Source organism: Rhinoderma darwinii, chromosome 12, assembly GCF_050947455.1.
Source record: "Rhinoderma darwinii isolate aRhiDar2 chromosome 12, aRhiDar2.hap1, whole genome shotgun sequence".
In the NCBI taxonomy this organism is placed as follows: Eukaryota; Metazoa; Chordata; class Amphibia; order Anura; family Rhinodermatidae; genus Rhinoderma; species Rhinoderma darwinii.
Window position 1 is genome coordinate 32,667,061 of NC_134698.1, and position 25,654 is coordinate 32,692,714.

Below are 25,654 nucleotides of genomic sequence, written 5' to 3' on the forward strand. Positions count from 1 at the left end.
AATCCCCGTCCACACCGTTGCCGACTCTGTGACCAGGGATTCCACTCCAGGAGAAGCTCCTGTGGTCTGTGTCCATTTATGGACAATGACGTCACTGGCTTCTGGAGTGGAATCCCTGGTCACAGAGTTGGCAACACTGTGGATGTGGATTCCGCTTCAGGAGTTGTCCCTGATGTCACTGTCCATATATGTTCAGGGACATCAAGCGGAGCGCTCCAGGAGCGGAATCCCCGGCCACATGGGGATTCTGCTCATTCAGGGAGCTAGAGTGGTTCTATCTACAGGCAGTGGGGTGCTATCTACCAGGGGGCAGTTTGCCACTACCCACCAGGCGGTTGTGTGGCACTACCTACAGGGGGCTGTGTGGCACTACCTACAGGGGGCTGTGTGGCACTACCAACAAGGGGGCTGTGTGGCACTACCAACAAGGGGGCTGTGTGGCACTACCTACAAGGGGGCTGTGTGGCACTACCTGCAAGGGGTCTGTGTGGCGCTTCCTACAGGGGGCTGTGTGGCGCTACCTACTGGGGGCTGTATGGCGCTACATACTGGGGGCTGTGTGGCGCTACCTACTAGGGGCTGTGTGCCACTACCTACTAGGGGCTGTGTGGCACTATCTACCGGGGCTTTGTGGCACTACCTACAAGGGGAATCTGTGACTGGGGGGCTGATGGTCATTTTACGGTGAGTGGGGGGCCGATGTTATTTTACTGTGAGTGGTGGGGCTGATGGTGTTCAAGTGGTTTCCACCTCTGAGCTCCAATTGAAATGAATAGGAGGCAGAAAATACCTACAGCGCTCGTTTGGAGCTTTTTTGCCTGCATCTTTTGCATTATCTTCAACGGCTTAAAAAAAAACACAAAAAAAAAAAAGATCAAACAACGCCATCAAATCCTGAATTAATTTTGAGGAAGATTTTTTTTGTCTTACAAAAAACGTTGTGTGAACATACCCTAAGAGTGTAGTGCTTGTTTTTAGCCGTTCTGTCTTTCTCTAAACAATTTTTGGTAAGGGTGCCCTGAGGAAATTTTATTTTTTCAGTGGTGCCTCGAGTCCAAAAAGGTTGGGAAACTCTGTACTAAGCTACAAGATCACGCCGGCCTACGCAAGGATCCCGTCATGGAGCAGCTCAGTTAGTCGTGGGAACAGGGCCTAGGTGAGTAAAATGTTTTTGTTTGGGAGCACTGTGTACAAGGGGGAGGTGGGGGCTGTATGGCACGATCTACAAGGCGGAGGTGGGGGGATGTATGGCACTGTCAAGAGGGAGGCCGTATGGCACAATCTACAGGGGTGCACTATCTACATGGGGGGGGCCTGTGTGTGGCAGCCAGGGGAGGGGGGCATTATACGGTTTGGGAACCACTAAGCGGACATTACATTGTGTAGGGGTACTACAGGGGGCAATATACTGTGTGTGGCACTTAGGGGGCATAATACTGTGTGGGCACAATTAGAGGACAAAATACTGCATCCTTGAAGGGGTTATATTATTATACTGTATGGGGGGCACTAAAGGGGCATTTTTTTATGATGGGGTGGGGCGCCGAAAGATAATGTCGCACAGGGCGCCATCTATCCCAAGGCCGGCCCTGCTGAGGATGTTCAAGATCGGAAGCGCCGAAGATCGATGCACAGGTAGCTAAAATCGCAAAGAAGACCACCCTGCCTTTTAAAGATTCATCACCATTAAAAGACCCAATGGATAGGAAGGCTTAAAGTTTGCTTAAATGTTCATGGAAACGTCAACAGCTTTTATGAAGACAAAGATTTCCTCAACTTGTATTGCTAGATCCATGTGTATTTGGCTTGACCAACTAGAAGACCATCTAAAACTACAGAACGCCAAGAGATCAGATCTTCGCCTCTATTCCCCTACTGAAGATGGCAACGGCCTTCATGGTGGATGCTACGGCTGAGTCTGTTAGGGTGGCAGCACCATCAGGAGCCCTCACTAATTATGCTAGACAGGCTTTGTGGCTAAAATTGTGGGTCAGGAGATCTTATCCAAATCAAAATGATGTGGCATTCCCTTTGAAGGTAATTATGTATTTGGACCAGCTTTGGAAAAAATACTAGAAAAAACATCAGACAATTCTGAGGGCAGACTATTTAAAATTAAGGAATTCTTCCATCCCCCTAAAAACCAAGAGAATTTCAGGGGTAAAGGAAATATGGGTAGATGAAGCTACCTGAAAGGAGGAAGAGGCAAGAACATCTTCTTTAATCCAAGAAGAGGTTCTCGGAATTTCTTGGGTGTTGAATACGATTCAGATGGGATACAAAATAGAATTTTCCTCTTACCCTCCTACAAAATTTGTGATTACAAAACAATCATCGCCAGAAACTAAGGGAAGGAGTCTTAAACGTCTTTACATGAATGTAATTACTCCAGTTCCCAAACAAGAAGAAATGAAAGGACATTATTCAAGTCTTTTTCTTGTCAGAAAGCCTAAACCTAAAACCAATAAACAAGTTAATAAGATACAGACGGTTCAAGACGGAATGTATTTGCTCGACTACTGGACGCGCGACTACTCCCCTCATTCAAAAAAATTCAGTCATGGCCACAATCTACCTAAAGGATGCGTATTATGTTCCGATCAATACAGATGTTCTGAAGTTTCTCGGATTTGCTATTATAGATCAAAGGCTTCTACATTTCCAATTCAGAGCACTCCCATTTGGAATTTCATCCGCCCGCAAACTTTTACAAAGCTCATGGCAGAGATAGTAGAATTCCTACATCAAAGTGGGATAAACGTCGTACCAGATCTGGACGATTGATCTACGTTCTTCTTTTAGACCATTTCAATATAACATGTCAAATACTACAAAGTCTAGGATGGAAAAAATTAGACATTACGCCTACACATCAAAAAGTCTTCCTAAGAATCCTTCTGGACTCAAACAAATATCCTTCCTATCAACGCAAATAAGTCTAGACAGGATACAGAAATGTATTTACTTTCAAAGGAAAATGAGCTCCTATACAACAAGACACATGATGTCTCTATTAGGATCCATGACTGCATGCATTCCAGCAGTTCCATGGAGAAAAGCTCACTCAAGAGAACTGCAGAGACTAGTTCTTTCACGCTGGAACAAAAGCACATGGTGTCTGGAATCAAAGATATGTATTTCGATTCAGACCAAAAGATCTTTTTCCAGGTGGCAGAATTTAAAAAATCTAAAAAGAAATAAAAAAGGCGTAGAATGGCACTAAGATAATTGTCACTACAGATGCCAGTGAAAGAGGCTGGGGAGCCAAGTTCCTAAATAATAGTTTCCAGGGAAGACGGCTAAAAAATTTAAAAACCCGCTCATCATATTTCAGGAGGTAAACCCTAAAACAAGCAGGACACTTTCTGCAGAGAGAGCATGTCCTAATACTATCAGACAGCATGACGACAGTAGCTCATCTGAAACATCAGGGGAGCTCAACTTTATCCACACAGATATTTCAGTGGGCAGAAAGTAAACTCCTGTCTCTGTCGGCTACACAACTGAAAGGTTCAGAAGACAGCCAGGCAGATTTTCTGAGCAGAAGGGACTTAAATCTGGGAGAGTGGTGTCTAGACGAAGGGGTCTTTCAGTCTTTCGTTCTCCATTGGGGAATACCAGACAGACTTGTTTGCAACACATCAGAACAAGAAGATAAACTTTTTTTTCCACTAAATGCTTGGGACAATCCCCTTGCAGTTGAAGTGCTGTCACAGATCTGGAATTTCAAACAAGCTTACATTTTTACTCCAATCCCTCTTCTCCCGAAGGTATTGCAGAAAATTGCTAGTTGATCGGCGCCCGTTGCACCAGCCTATTGTCGGCCGGTGTAAAAGGCCCTTAAGTGCAATTTATTATAAAAATCTGGCTGAACATAGATGGATAAAAAGATTCATGAAAGCAGCATCTAGATTAAAGCCAAAGTTCTCAAAATGGCTTCCACCATGGGATTTAAATACAGTTCTGGAAGGGCTCACTAAATCATCATTCAAACCATTTCTAGAATCAAACATCGAAAAGCTATAGTGGAAAACTGTTTCTAATAGCAATCACTTCAGCAAGACGAGTAAGTAAACTCCAGAATCGGTCTATACAGGAACCATATTTAAGAATCCTGGACGATAGAGTAATCGTCAAATTAGATCAGTCTTTTCTGCCAAAGGTTGTATGAGACTTCCATAGATGCCATTAGATTAACATCTTTTTGCCAGAATCCAAAATCCAGACAAGAGTAGGTGTTCCATACACTAGTCGTGAGCAGAGACATTTTGGAAAACATCAAAATTCCGGAACCATGGCGGAAAGATAAAAATCTATATGTTCAGTTTCAAGGAATAAACAAGGGCAAAAATGTATCCCATAAATACCATTTCAAGATTTATTAAAAACGCCATTTGTGAGACCTACAAAATCCAAGCACAAACAAACAGTACCATAACATCTGAAAGCTCACTCTACCAGATCAATAGCAGTTCCTGGGCGGAAAGAGCGAATGCTTCAATAGAACAAATTTGCAGAGCTGCGCTTTGGACGAGTCATCATACTTTCACGATACATTACCACCTCGACTTAGATTTCAATTCTGAACTGTCTTTTGGGAGAAAAGTTCTCCAGGCAGTTGTCCCTCCCTGAACAAATAATTTGGTATTCTCCTGTGAGGAGTTTCCCTCCCTGTATTTTTTCATGTGTAAATACATTTTCTTCTTGAATATCATATAGGTGATTGAGTAGTTACTTAATACAGTTTTTGAAGCCACAACCAGAAGTCGATTGTAAAGGAAGGGGAATAATATAGAAAAGGTTTTACCTCTTATTTTTTATTTCACTCGTAGATGTGGCTTCACTGTGCACTGTGAACTGCACTGTGTGAATATACCCTCTTGAACACCACCGAGTTCGGACTGTGAAAAACGGTCCATGTGTCGGCCGGATTTCCCAGCCTGACCACGGTACAGGTGAACGGGACTCCTGGCATCATAGACATATTATGATTCAAGGAGTCCCTGCCTCCCCACGGAACTGCTGTTCTGTATCATTTTGTTCAGTTCGGAACAGAAGCTCCGTGGGGAGGCAGGGACTCCTAGCATCATAAAATGTCTATGATGCCAGGAGTCCCATTCACCTGTACCACGGTCAGACCGGGAAATTCGGCCGACACACGTACCGTTTTTCATGGCCCGGACTTGGTCGCGTGCAAGAGGTGGCAGATCTGCTTATAAAACTTTATGCGACTGAAAATCAGTTAAATTCATCTGAATATGGTTGTTTCTGCAGTAGGCACATGATTACTGCAAGTTCCATTTAGATGAATGGAACAGATTTTCAGTCGCAGAAATGTCTGCAACAAAATCTGCTGCGTGTGAATACAACCCTGAGGTATAAGCACGCAGCGTATTTGACTTAGAACCCACAGGGAATTCCACACGAAAAACTGCACCAAATTGTCGTGCTGTTTTTTGGGCAGAATTTCCACTGAAGAAACCAGTGCTTAAAAAAACAAAAAAAACAAAAAACTTTTATGCTTACCCCGACCACTGTCATGCATTCCTCTGTTCCCTGTCTAGGCTGGCCTCCTGCCCATGTGACTGCTGCAGCCTGTGGCTGGCTGCGGCAGTCACATGGGATAAAACGTCATCCCAGGAGGCTGGACTGCACGGAGAACAGAAGAAAGTGTTGCTATGGCAGCGGTCGGGCTGTAAGTATCAGCTTTTTTTAAATTAATTTTAAACAAAAATAAGATTGTTTTTTTTTTTTTCCTATTTGCGGTTTTCAGGGCAGATTTGCAGCGTTTCTGCTGCAAATTTTGAAACAATTGGCTCTTTGTTGCGGGTTTTGAATTTTATCGGGAAAGCCCGCAATAGAAGAGCAGCGATTCCGCAGCATAAATTGACATGCTGCAGATTAAAAAGCCGCACCGCAGGTCAATTTATGAAAGTTTTCACTGCAGAAACAGAATTCTGTAGCAGAAATTCTGCATCGTTTACTCTACATAGGAGCCCAGCCTTAGGCTGGATTTACACATAGCGTATTTGTAGATTTTTTTCAACCATTGAAGATTTTTTTTTTAAGCAAACCCACTAGCAAGAAGAAAGAAGTATACGTTTTTCCTTTATACTGCCTATTCCTTTTGAAACCACTTCCGGTTTTGGCTCAAAAATCTGCAACAAATACGTGATGTCTGAATCCAGCTTTGTGAAAATGTTTGGGCACTACACTATATATCACCTAATTTGCCATAGTCAGTTTAGAAACTGAAGATAAAATAAGGTTGCATGTTACAACAAGGAAATCATCCAAAGCAAACTTCAAAAATCAACTTTGAACTTCGAGTAATGTATTTGAGATGTGGCCTTCAATCCCCAAATCTGTTTTTGAAAATCCAAAATATTGCTTAAAAATTGTTGGTAGATCTCAAACTTGAGATCATTTCTGAACCACAAGCGTTCTTCACAAAAGAGTGGGAAGAAATGACAAGAATACAAAAACTGTCGTCAGCAGAATAGAAGAAACATAAGGAGTTTGTTTTCTGCCAAACGGGGTGTTACGATTTACTGACAAGATCCCGAAATCTTTGCATATGCCAACTGTTCTGTTTCTTGTTTTCCACTACAAGTTCTGGAAAAAAACTGTAAAGGTGTGATACAATTCCATGTAGAAGTGGTGCTAAGGGGATTTTACCACTTTAGAACTTTATTGGCACATTCATGACTTAAATAGACATCAATGGAGAGAGAGAGACATACACAAGGGCTCTACATTCAGCTGCTGCCTCTCTTGGCTTTCGTGATTGGGGTCTCAGGCCTGCTATTCTCCTTATAGGTGGTAGATCCCAGGGGGACCCCCAACTATCAGATATTTATGGCGCCTGGTGTGGATATAGTAAATTATTTGAACTTGTTTTCACTAGGAAGATAAACAGAATATGTAAGAACAAGCGCTGCACACATTTTTGTAGAAGACTACATACGTATCAGAGTTTCTGGAGTGTGCAGGACACAAATTACTGTTTCCTATTCAATCAGACTGAATGCTCAATAAAACAGCTCTGAAAAGTGTAAAACAAGAACAGATTTTCTTTGGCAGTTGTTCTAATGCGTATTATATAAAAACATCAGTGTGCATTTCCTTCCTATTATAAAGAACAGCAATACAAGAATACACATTTTTCTGTTAATAAGGTTCACAACTGTTACAAAAAGTCAACAATGCCCTAAAATCCCTTGTACAACGTGTCTGAACACTTTTTGTATGCTGCAGGTGTCAAACGTTTCCTCCTAAATGCCTCTATATATTCATGCACTAATATTAAAGAAGAGCTAATACCGGCTTATCTAGGCTACAACAGTACAGAACTGATGGTCTGTTATTCTATCTATCTGCTTAGGCCCCTTTCAAAGTTACATTTATTGCACTACACTTGACATATACGCCCAGTCAGGTCAGGTAAACCTCCTGACATATATGTTAAATGCAGGCTGTGACGGATGCCCTAACAGTGGCATCTGTCACCATAGACTATAATGTTATCTGTTAAACGGATAACTAATGAACTGGGGTCATGAGTGTTCATGACGTATCTGTTAAGTGGATACAATTATAGCCCATATGTTCACTGATGCTACTATTACATCCGTTTAAGGTATCAGTCACCCATAGACTATAATGGTATACGTTCAGCGTATACGTCATGAAAAGCTAATAAAAATCCCCTGACATATACTTTAAATATATATTTGTGGTGTTTGCAATACAGTAGCATACGTCACCCATAGACTCCCATCTTTAAAAAAAAAAACGTATACAGCGCAGTATACATTTTTTTAAATTCTGCTGTATGGAGTAGTGTAGTTTACACGAATAGATTTTCATGACACATACGTTAACCGTATATCATTATAGTCAACATTTAAAAAAAGGCTAGATGATTATTTACTGACACATGGTGTAAAGGATCTGCCAGACACAGCTTCTGTGTCGACGCCCGTGGGTAATCAGTCTGCACCTGCTCCTATGTCTGTGAGACTGACTCCATCTTCCACCACTCAGGATGGCAGGCTTAGGAGTGGGAGAGCCTATCACAGCCTGGCCAGACGGAGCTAGCTCCCGCCCACTGTCTATTTATACCTGCCTTTCCTGTTCCTCCTTTGCCTGTGATTCTGCTCTGCTTGTTTCCTGGCTCTGCTGCTTGAACTACTGATCCTCTGCTTGTTATTGACCTTGGCTTACTGACCACTCTCCTGCTCAGCGTTTTGTACCTCGTGCACTCCTGGTTTGACTCGGCTGCCCCGTTTCCCTAGCTTCTGTGTATCCTTGTCTGTTTGTCTGTCGTGCACTTACTGAGCGTAGGGACCATCGCCCAGTTGTACCCCGTCACCTAGGACGGGTCGTTGCATGTAGGCAGGGACTGAGTGGCGGGTAGATTAGGGCTCACCTGTCTGTCTCCCTACCCATCATTACACATGGCATTAAGGGTTATAATTAATCAAGCAATGAGTGATGGGTAATTTATTGAGAATGGTTGCACTTGATGGACCTATATCTTTTTTTCAACCTATGTAACCAAATAGTCTATGGGTGATGGACACTTGGCATCCTTCGTGCTAATGGTGTCCAATGGACATGTGTAGCGTGTATGCCGTGAGCGTTCCTGATGTACACGCAATACCTAGAGACAAACACACACACACACACTCTTTAATTGTTCACAATAAAAATAAAAAAAAAGAAGGAGGTGCTGACCACAATAGAATATGTAACTGCAGTTAGGGGATAAACTGATTTGTTATTGTTATAAAGTTTTATCGCGTGCTTCAGGCTGCCTGCAGGAAAAAATGGCATTCAGCTTTCAATTCATACGGTGTATTCACAGCGTAATCTGATGGATGACAAGGCGTTTTTACTGTGAGAAAGTATTATATATCCAGGTTCAGAGTGGTCAGAGCAATAACTTCACCAAAAAAAGGAAAATTCAGTTTTGACTCGAATGCAGCCCCTAGATTCAGTGGTTTCACAAACATGTGCACTGCAGCCAATAACATGGTACGCGATTTTTAATGCACAACACACTCCATATAAAAAAAAATGAATCTGTGTATTATGCCATATATTTATACAAATGGCCCCATTAAAATGCATGATCCCCTTGTGTATAAAGACCTAACTCCTCAGCTGCTTTTAAGATGTATAAACAATATATATATACATATATATATATATATATATATATATATATTTATTTTTACATTTTAATACATATATGTTGTAGATGGTTAACCCGGTCCATGTTCTTGCTGAAAAGTAAAATCTATCTACCTATCTATATATATATACACACACACACACACACACACACACACACACACAAATGGAGAGGGTTGATTTTTGGAATTTGTAGATTACTAGCGAGTCAACAACATAAATTAAACAAGTCATTACGATTGGAAAAAAAGGTTGCTTCACACATGCTTCACATTAGTATTCTATGTGTTTCGTCCAGTTATTGAAATATTATTCTCTTTATGGAAATGTTTTGCCATAAAAGCATTTTGTGATTTTACAAGGGGTTAAAAGGTTTCTTAACACAAAACCTGTCACCCTCCATTCAAAGCGAAAACAAAATTCTTATGTAAGGTTCTTGGTACATGCTCCTAGATTGATATGATCACAGCTCTACAGTAAGTACTGATAAGTCAGAAACGTCACTTTGGCACAAAGATTTTTGATGATCCAGAAATCTAGGATTTGAAACATGAACTACAAAAGAAGTGCTTCATAAAAAATGTTGAGTGTGATACTTTCTTGCAATCATTGTTACAATTGGACCTTTAACAGTATGATAAGAGAACGTGCACCCAAAAATCTCATTTAGACTGGTTTCACATGTCCAGATTATGGATACAACACTCCCCACAGTTCTACTGCATGGAACCAACATCACCAAATGTTTCTTAAGTGGGCCACAACCTGGCGCCAAGTGCTACCTTCATTGTGTAAAGTTTATTGGAACTGTTCTCTACATCCCATAAAAGGGGTTTTTATTTCACCCCTATTTCAGTGTGTGGCCTTCACAGCAGCAACAGCGTTCAGTCGGTGAAAACACGTATTTCAACGAAGGTTTTGATAGAAAGGGGCAGTGCTTCTATTTAACCATAAAGGAGATTTACACTATAAAAAAAGTTCATCCTGGTGGATTGGTGACTGCCCACTATCTCTTATATTGAATGAGGTCGCTTAAGCATTTAATACCCCTATAATTTTTTTTTTTTTTGTCAAAAACATTTGTTGGCTTTCAAATACACTACCGTTCAAAAGTTTAGGGTCACTTATTTACTTAGAAATTTCCTTATTTTTTAAAGAAAAGCACAGTTTTTTTCCATGAAGAGAACATTAAATTAATCAGAAATACACTCTATACATTGTTAATGTGCTAAATGACTATTCTAGCGGCAAACGTCTGGTTTTTAATGCAATATCTACATAGGTGTATAGAGGCCAATTTCCAGCAACCATCACTCCAGTGTTCTAATGGTACATTGTGTTTGCTAACTGTTTTAGAAGGCTAATGGAGGATTAGAAAACACTTGAAAACCCTTGTGCAATTATGTTAGCACTGCTGTAAACCGTTTTGCTGTTTAGAGGAGCTATAAAACTGACCTTCCTTTGAGCTAGTTGAGAATCTGGAGCATTACATTTGTGGGTTCGATTAAACTCTCAAAATGGCTAGAAAAAGAGAGCTTTCATGTGAAACTCGACAGTCTATTCTTGTTCTTAGAAATGAAGGCTATTCCATGCGAGAAATTGCCAAGAAACTGAAGATTTTCTACAACGGTGTGTACTACTCCCTTCAGAGGACAGCACAAACAGGCTCTAACCAGAGTAGAAAGATAAGTGGAAGGCCCCGCTGCACAACTGAGCAACAAGACAAGTACATTAAAGTCTCTAGTCTGAGAAATAGACGCCTCACAGGTCCTCAACTAGCAGCTTCATTAAATAGTACCCGCAAAACACCAGTGTCAACGTCTACAGTGAAGAGGCGACTCCGGGATGCTGGCCTTCAGGGCAGAGTGGCAAAGAAAAAGCCATATCTGAGACTGGCTAATAAAACGAAAAGATTAATATGGGCAAAAGCACACAGACATTGGACAGAGGAAGATTGGAAAAAAGTGTTATGGACAGACGAATCGAAGTTTGAGGGGTTTGGATCACACAGAAGAACATTTGTGAGATGCAGAACAACAGAAAATATGCTGGAAGAGTGCCTGATGCCATCTGTCAAGCATGGTGGAGGTAATGTGATGGTCTGGGGTTGCTTTGGTGCTGGTAAAGTGGGAGATTTGTACAAGGTAAAAGGGATTTTGAATAAGGAAGGCTATGACTCCATTTTGCAATGCCATGCCATACCCTGTGGACAGCGCTTGATTGGAGCCAATTTCATCTTACAACAGGACAATGACCCAAAGCACAGCTCCAAATTATGCAAGAACTATTTAGGGAAGAAGCAGGCAGCTGGTATTCTATCTGTAATGGAGTGGCCACCGCAGTCACCAGATCTCAACCCCATAGAGCGGTTGTGGGAGCAGCTTGACCGTATGGTACGCAAGAAGTGCCCATCAAGCCAATCCAACTTGTGGGAGGGGCTTCTGGAAGCATGGGGTGAAATTTCTCCCGATTACCTCAGCAAATTAACAGCTAGAATGCCAAAGGTCTGCAATGCTGTAATTGCTGCAAATGGAGCATTCTTTGACGAAAGCAAAGTTTGAAGGAGAAAATTATTATTTCAAATAAAAATCATTATTTCTAATCTTGTCAATGTCTTGACTATATTTTCTAGTTATTTTGCAACTCATTTGCTAAATATAAGTGTGAGTTTTCATGGAAAACACAAAATTGTCTGGGTGACCCCAACCTTTTGAACGGTAGTGTATATCACAAGCTAAGGCCCCATGCACACGACCGTATGTTCATCCATCAGTAAATACTGTTCATAAATACAGATCTGTAATTCATCCTTATTTACGGATTGATATGTGCATAAACAAGTTATTAATATTCTACAGTGATTGTTAGTACAGGAGTGACTGGATTATATTAAAAAACATTATTTTATGGACATAGCAACTGTATGGTAACAACTCTAAAGCTGGTCATAGACATAAGGATTAAAGTTCACAATCTGAACAATTTTAATAATTGTGTATGGTACTCAAACAGTAAGTCCTGACCAATGAAACACTCTAATCAGTAGAGATGAATGTATTGGGTTCAAAGTAAAGGATTAATATTTCTCATATTCTGAACGATTTTTCATATTATGGGAAATGTGTTTGTGAATGTCCCGTTACGGACAGCAAAAAAAATAAAAATAAAATAGAATTCCTGAATTGGTTGAAAAGAAGTCTATGGCCAACTTTAGTCATGACCAACTACTATGAGACAATAAGCATTTATGTTATCGGACTGGACAAGCACGGTCATTACAAAGACGATGAAACACTGACAGCGGAACAACACAAAGCCTAGTGAGGAAGTCAACAAAAAGGCATAGTTGCTTTGCATATGGTACATTGAAATCCTTACCCCTGCTAGGCATCAGCAGGCGCTTCTTCATGTTGCCTGTCCAAGAAAAGATAAATAAGAGAAAAAAAAGAAAATGGTACATCAACAAACCAATAATTAATGTTCAATTTCAATAAATAAGAAAGCAAATCAGTTCATGAGGTTAAACGAAAAAATATAAAAATAAATACAATACTACAAAACAGATTGAACTAATAAAACTATACAGTTTCTGCCTGAAAACCATCAACAAGCCAACTGGCTGCCATTAATAGACTCCTTATGGCTTTATTTCGATCTATTCGTGGCTTGGGTACCTCAACACAGCCGGCAGCAGAAGAAAAACATTCCTGTTCTGATTTGTAAGGTGCATTCTTGTCAAAGATTTTATGTGGAACTAAATCACTATATACACTGGATGTGCCACATATAAACTGTACATGTAAAAGTCACTATTCAAGCCAGGTAGGATGAAGATATTGTTCTAGTTGGTGATTCAAATCCACAAAAAGGTCTCAATGACTGTAGTGAAAATGACAGAAATCAAAAGGGAGACGTGTCATCAGAATTTTAGTAATGCAGCCTCAGGCTTAGGGCCTGTAACTTCAAGTGATCATCTTAGAATGAAAGATATTAAAAAAAAAAATTCTAATTCTTAATATACACTAAAGTGACCTTTTTACTGGTCAGTCTTTCATGGCAATAGACCGCTGTTGGTATGATTTTAGGCACCCTCATTGGATCAAGTCTATTGCATTCGCTGAATGGCTGCTTGAACGCTCAGTCTAGTTGCCACAAGAGAGTACACATTTTACGCAGATTAATGCAATCCTATGGGATGATTGGAAGAGAATTTGGTGTCCGCTACAGGGGCTGTGGTTGCAACCATGTGAATCCAATCAGTTAAAGAGATGAGATAATGTCATGTCCATGGCCGCGGGCCGTCAGGCTCACTCAACTCCTGACGGCCGCAGCCATGGGTCTGCGAGCGCTGGCCCCAGTCTCCTCCTCAGGAGACGCCAGCACGCACTTCCGCTTACCTCGGCCGTAGTCCCGTAGTGACTATAAGAAGGGCTTAGCCCCTTCCTCCCTTGCCTGAGCGTTGTTGTCATAGCCAAAGTTTGTCTATGCAAATGGTGTCCTAGTGTTTTCCAGGTCCCAGTGTTCCCCGTTCAAGTGCCGTGCTAAGCTGTAGTCGTGCTGTGCTGTATACCACGCCTGTCCTGCTACTCCACACCTGACGTCTGCCTGCTGCCTAGTCCCAGCCGAGCCTGCCTTGCTACTGTCCGAGCTGCCACAGGTACACTATACCAACTATAGACTGCGACCTGCGCCCTGTTGGCCAGCTGCCATACCGTCAAGGCGGTACGGCCCAGTGGGTCCACGAACCCAATGTCACAGTACGCTCAGGCCATGGACCGGCTGGTCGATCCAAGACCAAGATGACGTCACAAAAGATGCTAGACCTCCGGTCTCAACAGGACCAACTCCTCCAGCCCTTGAACATTATTCCACGTCGGCAGGAGGCACTAGCTGACATTCCTCCTACTACACCTCCTGGCAGTGTTGATCCTTGTTTTTCTTTGCCACTTCCTAACCTCTATGGTGGAGACGCAGGTACCTGTCGTGGATTTTTAAACCAGTGCCAGATCCACTTCAGCCTGTATGCAAGGGCGTTTTCGTCTGATGGCGCAAGGGTCGCTTTCATCATCTCTCTCCTCACTGGCAGGGCCCTTGCATGGGCGAATCCTATCTGGGAGAGACAAGGACCAGATAGACCCGTTAGGGGATCCTCCGGACATTTCGCACGGTGTTTGAGGAGCCTGGATGGGTCTCCTCTGCAGCGGCCTCCCTGCTGAACCAACACCAAGGAGACACCTCCGTGGGCGAGTACGCCATCCACTTCCGCACCCTGGTGGGAGAACGGTTGTGGAACAATGAGGCCCTGGTGGCTACCTTGAAGCAACTCCTGCTGTCCTCAGATGCCAACTCTCCTAAGGAGTCTGTGAGGATGGACCAGTTTAAGCTATCTACCCAGGAGAGACAACGCAGATGCACTTCGGGACTCTGTCTATATTGCGGCCTCGGAGGCCATCTTGTGCGTCTGTGTCCCCAAAAGCTCCAAAGCCTAGGGTTGGTAGGAGAGACAACCTTGGGCAAAGAACGACTTCCGTCTAAATTGTCCATACCCGTGACCATAGTGTCCGGCGAGAAAACGCATCGGGTCTTTGCGTATCTGGACTCTGGATCTGCTGCTAATTTCATTTGTAAAGACCTGGTGGATCTTCTTCAATTACCCACTACCCCTCTGTAGAGACCGTTGATGGTTGCATCGGTAAATGAACTACCTCTGCCAGACCCAGTTATAGCGGTGACGAAGCTGCTGAGGCTCCAAGTAGGGGCTCTCCACTCCGAGCTTCTATCGTTCTGTCTTATCCAAGGCCGTTAACCCCGTGCTGCTGGGCCTGCCTTGGCTCTGACTACATGCCCCAGTCCTGGACTGGAACTCTGGAGAGGTTCTCCATTTGGGCCCCGAGTGTCACAACCGGTGCCTGGTACAGATTTGTTCGGCTCAGCCTCCTCTGCCTCAGTTAATGGCAGGATTGCCTGGACATTATGCTGCACTTTCGGACGTCTTCAGCAAAAGGGAGGCGGAGATACTGCCCCCACACATGGCGTATGACTGTCCTATCGAGCTGATTCCTGGTGCATCCCTTCCCCGTGGTAGAGTAAATACTTTCTCCTTGCCAGAGATTCTGTCCATGTCCGCCTATGTTAAAGAGATCTTGGAGAGGGGCTTCATGCGGAAGTCTTCCTCCCCGGCAGGAGTCGGGTTCTTCTTCGTCAAGAATAAGGATGGTTCCATGCGTCCTTGTATTGACTACCGGGATCTCAACCAGATCACGGTGAAAAATAAGTATCCGTTGCCACTGATCTCAGAACTGTTTTATCGTATACGTGGTGCAAAGATTTTTTCCAAACTAGACCTGCGTGGGGCTTGCAACCTAATCCGGATTCGCCGGAGTGACGAATGGAAGACTGCATTTAACACCCGTGATGGACACTATGAATATCTAGTAATGCCCTTCGGCCCGTGTAATGCTCCCACGGTCTTCCAGGAGTTCGTTAATGTCATCATCCGTGGCCTTCTCTATGTTTGTGTTGTGGTCTATCTTGATGACATCTTGTTTTTTTTCTCCAGATCCTATGACTCATCAGAGACATGTCCGTCAAGTTTTGCTGCGGTTAAGGGAGAATCGTCTGTACGCCAAGTTGGAGAAGTGTGTGTTTGAGAAAGATGCTCTACCCTTCCTGGGCTACATAGTCTCGAATAGAGATCTCAAGATAGATCCTGAAAAGGTAAAGTCTGTCTTGGAATGGCCACACCCTCAAGGCTTGAGGGCCATACAGCACTTTCTGGGATTCGCCAATTTTTTCAGACAGTTCATTCCAAATTTCTCCTCACTGACATCTTCTGTCTCTAACCTCACCAAAAAGGTCATGAACGCCAAGGTGTGGACTCCTGAGGCAGAGTCCGCATTCAAAAGCCTGAAGAGCGCCTTCACGTCAGCCTCTATCCTCCATCATCCTGAGGTTTCTCGACAGTTCTCGTTGGAGATGGACGCATCCTCTGTTGGTGCTTGTGCACTCCTGTTCCAGAGAGGTTCCAAGAGCAAGTCAATGGTATGTGGATATTTGTCTAAGCTCTTCTCTTCCGCAGAACGGGAGGTAATTGGGGATCGGGAGTTACTGGCCATCAAATTGGCCATGGAAGAGTGGAGACATCTACTAGAGGGTGCAGCTCATCCCATCCTGATTTTTACGGACCACAAGAATCTTGCCTATCTTCAGACGGCCCAACGGCTGAACCCTCGTCAGGCCAGGTGGTCGCTGTTCTTTATCAGGTTCGAGTTTGAGCTACATTATCAATTGGCTGACAAGAATGTGAGGGCCGATGCCTTGTCCAGGTCATTCGAGGCAGAAGACACCATGGAGATTGCACGGAATATTATTGATCCGTCTTGCATTGTCTCTGTCAATCCCTTGCAAGTTAGGGACGTCCATCCAGGGAGGACCTTTGTGCGCCTGGCTGACAAAGGGAGGATCCTCCGCTGGGGATACTGCTCTAGACTGGCAGGCCACGTGGGTACCCGTAAGACCCGAGACCTGATTGCCCATCATTTCTGGTGGCCCACGCTGCCCATGGACATTGTGGACTTTGTTTATTCCTGCTCGGTATGTGCAGCTAACAAGGTCGCTCACTCCAGACCTGCTCCAGCCACTGCCTGCGCCCGATGCTCCCTGGCAGCATATAGCTATGGACTTTGTTACTGACCTGCCTCTCTCTGCTGGATGCAGCGCTACCTGGGTGGTGGTGGATCGATTTGAAAATGGCCCACTTCGTTCCACTGACCGGCCTTCCTTCTGCTCCTCAGCTGGCCAAGCTGTTCATCCAACACATCTTCCGCCTGCACGGCTTGCCGTGGCATATTGTGTCTGATCGGGGGTTCAGTTCACCTCAAAGTTCTGGAGAGCCCTCTGCGGACTCCTCGTGTGAAGTTGGACTTTTCCTCAGCCTACCATCCTCAGTCAAATGGCCAGGTTGAGAGGATCAATCAGATCTTGGAGAACTACCTATGCCACTTCATCTCCAAGCAGCATGATGACGGTGTGCAGCTGCTTCCGTGGGCTGAGTTCTCAGATAACAATTAAACCAGCGAGTCAACAAGGAATACACCATTCTTCATGGTCTATGGCCAACACCCACAAATTCCTCTCCTGGTGCCTTCCAAGCTACCAGCAGCTGAAACTGCTTTTAGAGACTTACTACAGATCTGGCAGCAGACTCGATCCTCCATCCTACTAGCAGTCGACCACATGAAACGGAAGGCAGACACGAGAAGTGAACCTCCTCGGTGTCTCCCTGGCACGAAGGTCTGGCTGTCCTCCAGGGATATAAGACTGGGGGTGCCATCATGCAAATTTGCACCGAGGTTCCTTGGACCCTTCGAGATCTTGCAGCAGATCAACCCTGTCGCATACAGGCTTTGGCTGCCTCCTACCCTCAAGATCCCAAACTCCTCCCATGTCTCCCTCCTGAAGCCGGTAGTTCTGCACCGCTGTACCAAGACTCCTAGCCCTGCAGTTGCCTCCAGCAGCCCTTCAGACGCCTTCGAGGTTAAGGAGATATTGACACCAAGAAAGTAAGAGGAAAAACTTTTTATTTGGTGGATTGGAGGGGGTTTGGTCCTGAAGAGAGGTCCTGGGAGCCACAGGAGAACCTCAATGCTCCTACCTTTCTGAAGAAGTTTCTCTCTTGCTCTGGTCCCAAGAGAAGGGGGCGTAAAAGGAGGGATACAGTCATGTCCATGGCCGCAGACCACCAGGCTCACTCACCACCTGACGGCCGCAAGCGCTGGCCCCAGTCTCCGCCTCAAGAGACGCCAGCGCTCACTTCCGTTTACCTTGGCCGGGTTAAAATTAGCTCATGAGTACCCTGGACTATAAGACGGGCTCAGCCCCTTCCTCCCTTGCCTGAGCGTTGTTGTCGTACCCAAAGTTTGTTTATGCAAACGGTCTCCTAGTGTTTTCCAGTTCCCAGTGTTGTCCGTTCCTGTATCCCGTGCTATCCTGGTCAAGTGCCGTGCTGAGCTGTAGTCTTGCTGTGCTGTATACCACGCCTGTCCTGCTACTCCACACTTGACGTCTGCCTGCTGCCTAGTACCAGCCGAGCCTGCCTTGCTACTGCCACAGGTACACTATATGAACTATAGACTGATCTGCGCCCTGTTGGCCAGCTGCCATACCGTCAAGGCGGTACGGCCCAGTGGGTCCACAAACCCAACGTGACAGATAACCACCATATAGTGAGCACATTCTTGCAGCATTTTTTCGGGAACCATCAATTTAGCAGGTCCAGTAGTATCAGTATCTAATAAATGCCCTAATTTAACCCCTTCAGGGCCAAGCTCATTTTGGCCTTCAGAACCAGTCCAATTTTTTCAAATCTGACGCGTGTCATTTTATGTGGTAATAACTTTGGAATGCTTTCACCTATCCAAACGATTCCGAGATGGTTTTCCTGTGACATATTGTACTTTAGGTTAGTGAAAAAAATTTGATCGATAAGATTTGTGAAAAATGATGATTTTTCTAAATTTAAATGTATCTACTTGTAAAACAGATAGCAATACCATCCAAAATAGTTACTAGTTAACATTTGCCATATGTCTACTTTATGTTTGCATCATTTTTTGAACGTCCTTTTATTTTTCTAGGACATTACAAGGCTTAGAACTTTAGCAGCAATTTCTCACATTTTCAAGAAAACTTCAAAAGGCTTTTTTTTCAGGGACCAGTTCAATTCTGAAGTGGCTTTTAGGGGTCCATGAATTTGAAAACCTTAAAAAAACAAAAAACACCCCATTTTAAAAACTGCAGCCCTCAAAGTATACAAAATAGCATTCAGAAAGTGTTTTAACTCTTCAGGCGCTTCACATGAATTAAAGCAAACTAGTTTTGAAATTTCTAAAGTTCAATTTTTTTTCCTGAAATTCATTTGTAATACATTTTTTTTAACACAAAGTTTTACCAGAGAAACAACACAATATTTTTTGCCCAGATTCTGCAGTTTTTAGAAATATCCCACGTCTTGTGATGCCAAAATAGTGGAAACCCCACAAATGTGAGCCCATTTTGGAAACAACACCCCTCAAGGAATGTATCTAGCGCTATAGTTAGCATTTTGACCCCACAGTTTTTTTTCTAAATTTATTAGAATTAGTCTGAAAAAATGTTTTTTGTTTTTTTTAAGCACCCCAACATTTGTAAAGCAATTTCTTCTGATTACGACAATACTCCATATCTGGTCATAAACTGCTGTTTATACCCACCGCAGAGCTCAGAAGTGAAGGAGCACCATTTGGATTTTGGAGCGCAGATTTTGCTGGAATGGTTTTCAGTGCCATGTCGCGTTTGCAATGCACTGGAGGGACCAAAAGAATGTAAACCACTCAAAAGTGGCCCCATTTTGGAAAAAAACACCCCTCAAAGAAATGTTTCTAGGGGTATAGTTAGCATTTTGACCCCACATGTTATTTTGCTGAATTAATTGGAATTAGTCTGAGAATGAAAATCTACTTTTTCTCTGAAAAAACATAGAATTTTCAAATTTTCAAAAGGAATGAAAGAGAGAAAGCACCGCAAATTTTATATGCAATTTATTGCGAGTACGGCAATACCTCATATGTGGTCATAAACTTCTGTTTGGACACAAGGCAAGGCTTAGAATGGCAGGAGTGCTACTTGGCATGCAGACTTTGCTTGATTGGTTTTTAGGCGCCATGTCGCTTTTGCAGAGCCCCTGAGGTACCAGTACAGTAGAAACCCCTGAGAAGTGACTCCATTTTGGAAACTACACCTCTCAGGGCATTTATCTAGGGGTGTAGTGAGCGTTTGGACCCCACAGGTGTTTTATTAGAATTCGGTAGTAAAAATTAAAAATCTATTTCTTCCCAAAAATATCTAGACTTAGCTCCCAATTTGTTATTTTCACGAGAGGTAATAGGAGAAAAAACACCACACAATATGTTACTCAATTTCTCCAGAGTATGGCACATGGCAGAGCTCAAAATAGAAGAAGCGCCATTTGGCTTTTAGAGCGCAGATTTTTCTGGATTGGTGTATGGGTACCATGTCACGTTTGCACAGCCCCTGAGGTACCAGAGTACAATAGAAACCCCAGAGAAGTGACCCCATTTTGGAAATTACACCCCTCAAGGCATTTATCATTTGCCTGGACATATGACAGGGCTCAGGAGTGAAAGTGCACCATGCGCATTTAAGGTGCATTTTGGTGATTTTCGCATCATTGGCCCATAATTGCAGGGCTCCGAGGTCAAATAGTAAAATAAACCCCCCAAGTAGTGACCGCTATTTTGTTTTTTTTTTAATTTATTTCTTTATTATTATTTTTCAACATAACATAAACAACAAAAAAAGAAAACAGGTTACTTTTTTTTCTCAAACATATTCACATCTTACAATAGATACAACATGTATTTCAAATATCCTTTCATTAGTCGACAATATAAATAAAAACATTTAGGAGAAAGAGAAAAAAAATAAAAAAATAAAAAAAGGGGGGAAGGAAAAAGAAGAGAGGCAAGATTACAACATATATATATATATACACACACAAGGCATTTGCGATTCTTTCCCCAGGTACAGCTCCGCTAATTATATACATATAATTGGCAATGCAAGACTTTATCTATATAGTCTACTATAGATCAGTTGCCTAGACTTGTTAGGACCTTACAACTATATCCTGATATCTTTACGCCAGTCACTTAGATACACTTCCAATATTTATAGTCTAGAAAGGAAATGCTCTTGAGGCATTATAGACTGACCATAACGTCCAATCATTTAGAAATTTTCCGTATGAATTAGAACGAACCGCTACCATTTTTTCCATAGTATAATCAAATTGAATGAGATTAGTTAATTCAGTGATCGTAATGGGGTCTGAAGATTTCCAAGACCTGGCTATCAACAGTCTGGCTGCCAGAATGACATGTCCTGTTATACACCTTAAGTCTCTAGGAATGTCAACAAGACCAACAAAACACAAAGCCAATGCAGGAGAGGGACGAATTTTATACCTTAAAATGCTGGACAAAAAAACAAAAGAAATTTCCCAAAAGTTAAAGACTAAAGGACAGTACCACCACACATGCATATAATCGCCTAGGATGCCACAATTCCTCCAACAAAGAGGAGAGTAGGAAGGGTTAAATTTCTTCAACAGTGTTGGGGTTCTATACCATCTAAGCAATATTTTATGTGCTATTTCTCCGTGACTTTCTCCCTTTGAGATTTTGGGGACCCAATTTATCGCCTGGTGCCACTCTGCTAAGGTAATAACCATATTCAGTTCTGCCTCCCATTTAAGCAAATACCCTGGTTTAGCTAATCTCTGAACATTAGAAATTGTAGAATAAAACCACGAGATGCATTTCATTTTAGGCGCAGCCGAGTTGAAAGCCACAAAAGCGCTTCTTGGGAATAGTAGCCCATCTAAATTTCTACTGTTTAGGATGTGACGGATCTGAAAATATTTGTACAAATCATGAGTGGATATACCATATATTTCAACCAATTTATTAAAAGGCAGCATTCCCTTTGAATCGTAGAGGGAACTGATCGTTTCAACCCCAGCTGCCTCCCATTTTAGTACATTTAATTCCGGTGTAAAGGAGGAAAGATACCGAAGGGGAAGTAACCGAAGGGGGTAACATTCAGACTTAGGCGTATGTGAAATCAAATATTGCCAAGAAGCTATAGAGGCAACAATAGAAAGCATGTTCATGTTCCTATACGGGCGATTAGAATGATTTAGTGGCAAAAAAGAAATTAAGTGAGCCCCCGCTGTAGCCCTCTCAATTTCCACCCATTTAAGTTCGTTATGTCTACCCCACCAATGATAAATCTGGCTAAGAACCGTAGAGTGAAAATATCGCCTAATATCTGGTACCCCCATCCCCCCTAAAGACCAAGAACGGGACATGGTGGAAAATCGAATCCTAGGTTTTTTACCAGCCCATATGAAATCCGTAAGTAACTTTTGAAGTTTCGAGAGATAAATGATAGGAAGTGGAATAGTCACTGTACGGAATACATATAGTATTATAGGCAAGATCATCATTTTAACAATAGCAATTTTTCCGGCCCAAGATATCATTGGTGTGGAGAAGCTATTCGCTAGTTTTGATACCTTAAGTAGGAGCGGGTGGTAATTCTTTGTAAATAAAGTCGAGCTCGAACTTGTAATAAAGGTACCTAGATATGTAATACTCTCTTCACTCCACTCAAAAGGGAAACGTGCAGATAACGCAATTTTTGTAACCTGATCCAATCCAATCCCCATCATTTTAGACTTATTTGAATTAACCTTGTAATATGAAATTTTGTTAAATTGAGAAATCGTATTTTCAATAGCAGGTAGAGAATTGAAGGGATCGGAAATCACCAAAAGCACATCGTCAGCATAAAGACCGACTTTGTGGGTTTTAGTCCCTACTTGGATGCCCTGAATTTTTGTGTTAGTTCTTATTGCTTCTGCTAGGGGTTCCATTGCTAGGGCAAACACAATTGGGGAAAGTGGACAGCCTTGACGAGTGCCGTTCCTTATTGCAAAGGGATCAGAGAGAAACCCAGCGGAAAAAACTCTTGCCGAAGGGGACGAATATGACCGCTATTTTGGAAACTGCACCTCTCAAGGCATTTTATAAGGGGTGTAGTGAGCATTTTGACTCCACAGGGTTGTTTTTTGTTTTTTTTATTTATTGGAAATTAACACTCAGCGGATGGTGCAAAGTGAAAATTGCAATTTTACACCGATCTGCCATTTCGGTGCCCAATATATGGTGCCCAGTTTGTGCCACTGCAGACAAATATCTCAAACTGTTAAGCTGGTTCTCCCGGGTATGGCGATGCCATATATGTGGACATAACTGCTGTTTGGGCACACTGTAGGGTTCAGAAGGAAGGGAGCGGCATTTGTTGCACAGATTTTGCTTGGTATTAGTTCTGTTTGGGGTATTCCTGGTATTTCAGTTTATAATGTGGGGCATATGTAATCTGTGGGGAGTACATCAGGATATAATAATGGCGTAAATAAATAATAATCTGCAGAGATGTGCCCGGTGTCGCACTGATAAATGGTGCGCAATCTTATCCGCTTTTGGAACGCTATAGACATTTTGCATCGCCATATTCAGAGAGCGAGAACTTTGTTATTTTTTTCTCCACCGGAGCTGTGTAAGGGCTTATTTTATTACAATCTGTCCTTTTCAATTGTACTATTTTGGGGTACATGCAATTTTTGTATTACTTTTTAATCCATTCTTTTGGCAAGCGAGGTGACCAAAAACAAGCAATTCTGACAATGTTTGTTTTTGTTATTTTAATAAACAAATTTTTATTGATCCAGTATACATCTAATCATTACATACAGCAATGAAACATTGCAAACAAAGCATTGGGATAAGGATAACATTTTTTACAGGAAAAAAACAAACAAACAAAACTCCGGATCCAGACACGACAAATTGACCACATATTCGACTAAGGTAATCATAAGAGTATGTCGGAGTAGGTAGAGTCAGTCCATTAATACCATAAGGAAGTACGAGCGTAGGACCCTTGAATAGAGGCTAAAGCGCGTTCCATAACACAATTATTGTTAACATATAAGATCACTTCACTCATACTAGGCACTTTTGTAGATTTCCAGTATTTTGCAATCAATATTTTTGCAGACAGCAATACATGAAAAAGTATGTTTCTGACACCCGGCGAGAAATCCACCAATCCCACATGCAGTAGGGCTAGAGCAGGGGCGAGCTGAAGGTCAACCCCTAAAAGAAATCGTAAGAAATGTTCTACTTGCTGCCAAAAGCTGGACAATACTGTACACTACCAGAAAATATGGAGGATGGTACCCTTAGAAGTGAGGCACCTCCAGCACCTATCTGATGATGTTGAATATATTCGCGACAAACGACTAGGAGTGTAATACCACCTATACATTATTTTCCTAGACGCTTCCAAATGTGTAGCGCACTTAGAGAGAGAGCAAGCTAGATTGAAAGTGGCTTCCCAATCCTGCGTACTTATAGGGATTCCCAGATCTCTCTCCCAATGCCCCAGACAAGGAAATTCCTCCCGATGCAAACCCTCACACAATACCTTATACATTTTTGATATCCCTTTACATGTTTTATCCAGATTAGTGAATGACAATTCAAAAGGCGTTTTAGGGGAATCAATCAGAGGAGGCAATGTACTCAACAAATGACGTATTCTAAAGAATTTATAGAAATCCCTACGGGGTATGTTGTACTTCAGACATATATCATGAAATGCCATTAGATGAGTTCGCTCCATAATGTCAGAAATACACTCAATGCCGGACAACAGCCAATTTTGGATATCAATATCAGGTATCAGAAGCGGAAGCAGTCGAAGAGGAAGATCAGAAAATCTCACTGGGATTATAGGGTGAATAACAGTACATTTTTTTCCAGACCTGAAGCCCTGCATCAATCGTTAAAAAAGAAGATTTCGATATTTTAGCACCAGTGGACAATAGCCACATGCGTGCTTCTACAGAAGATCCATCAAGTAATTCCTTTTCCATAGAAATCCAATGTTTCATAGGAACTTTAGTCTTCCACATTCTGGCTTGATCCAAAATTGCTGCATAATAATAATGAGCCAAGTTCGGGAGACCCAGATCCCCTTTAATAATTGGCTGGTATAATACCTCCGCAGCTACTCTAGGGCGGGAGTTTTTCCATATATATTTATTAATTATACCTTGGAGTCTTTTAAGATAAGATACCGATAGCAGAATAGGTAAATTTCTAAATAGATATAGTATTTTTGGGAGGATCATCATCTTAACCGCAGAGATTCTCCCTACCCATGATGCCTCATACTTCATGTACTTGTATAAGTCTGCTTCTATCGCAGATACCAATGGTATATAATTATATTTATATAAAAGAGAGGTGGGGTAGGGAAGTTGGATTCCTAAGTATGAGAAAGAGTGCTCAACCCAAACAAACGGAAATTTCTTCCGGAGAGAGTCCAAAAGAAGACGAGAAATATTCATACTCAAAACCATAGACTTGGTAACATTAAGCTTATAATACGAAACTGCACTAAAAGCCTCCAATATCTTAGTGACCTCTAATAGAGATGTCTCAGGGTCAGATATAGCAATGAGCACATCATCCGCAAATAAGCCAATTTTATGAGATATATCCCCCACCGTTATCCCACTAATAGCAACAGATGACCTAATGGAAGTAGCCAACGGCTCCATCACCAAGGTAAAGATGAGTGGAGATAAAGGACACCCTTGTCGAGTTCCATTGGTTATGTTAAAAATGTTTGATGTACATCCAGAGGTAAATACCAATGCAGAGGGAGAAGAATATAGGGCCATTATACTATGATGCGCCGTACCATGAATTCCAAATGCCTCCAGAAGTAACCGCAAATATCCCCAATGGACCCGATCAAAGGC

General features: G+C 42.4%; 1 protein-coding gene across 8 annotated transcripts in view; it reads right to left on the reverse strand.

Moving 5' to 3' along the window:
• Window positions 1-25,654, reverse strand: part of MTA1 (metastasis associated 1) — a 329,558-nt gene that overhangs the window by 76,794 nt on the left and 227,110 nt on the right. For all 8 annotated transcript variants that reach the window (XM_075844182.1, XM_075844191.1, XM_075844183.1 and 5 more), the window contains exon 17: window positions 12,577-12,612. In XM_075844182.1, the coding sequence (XP_075700297.1) occupies window positions 12,577-12,612 (36 nt within the window). The remainder of the gene's footprint in view (window positions 1-12,576; window positions 12,613-25,654) is intronic.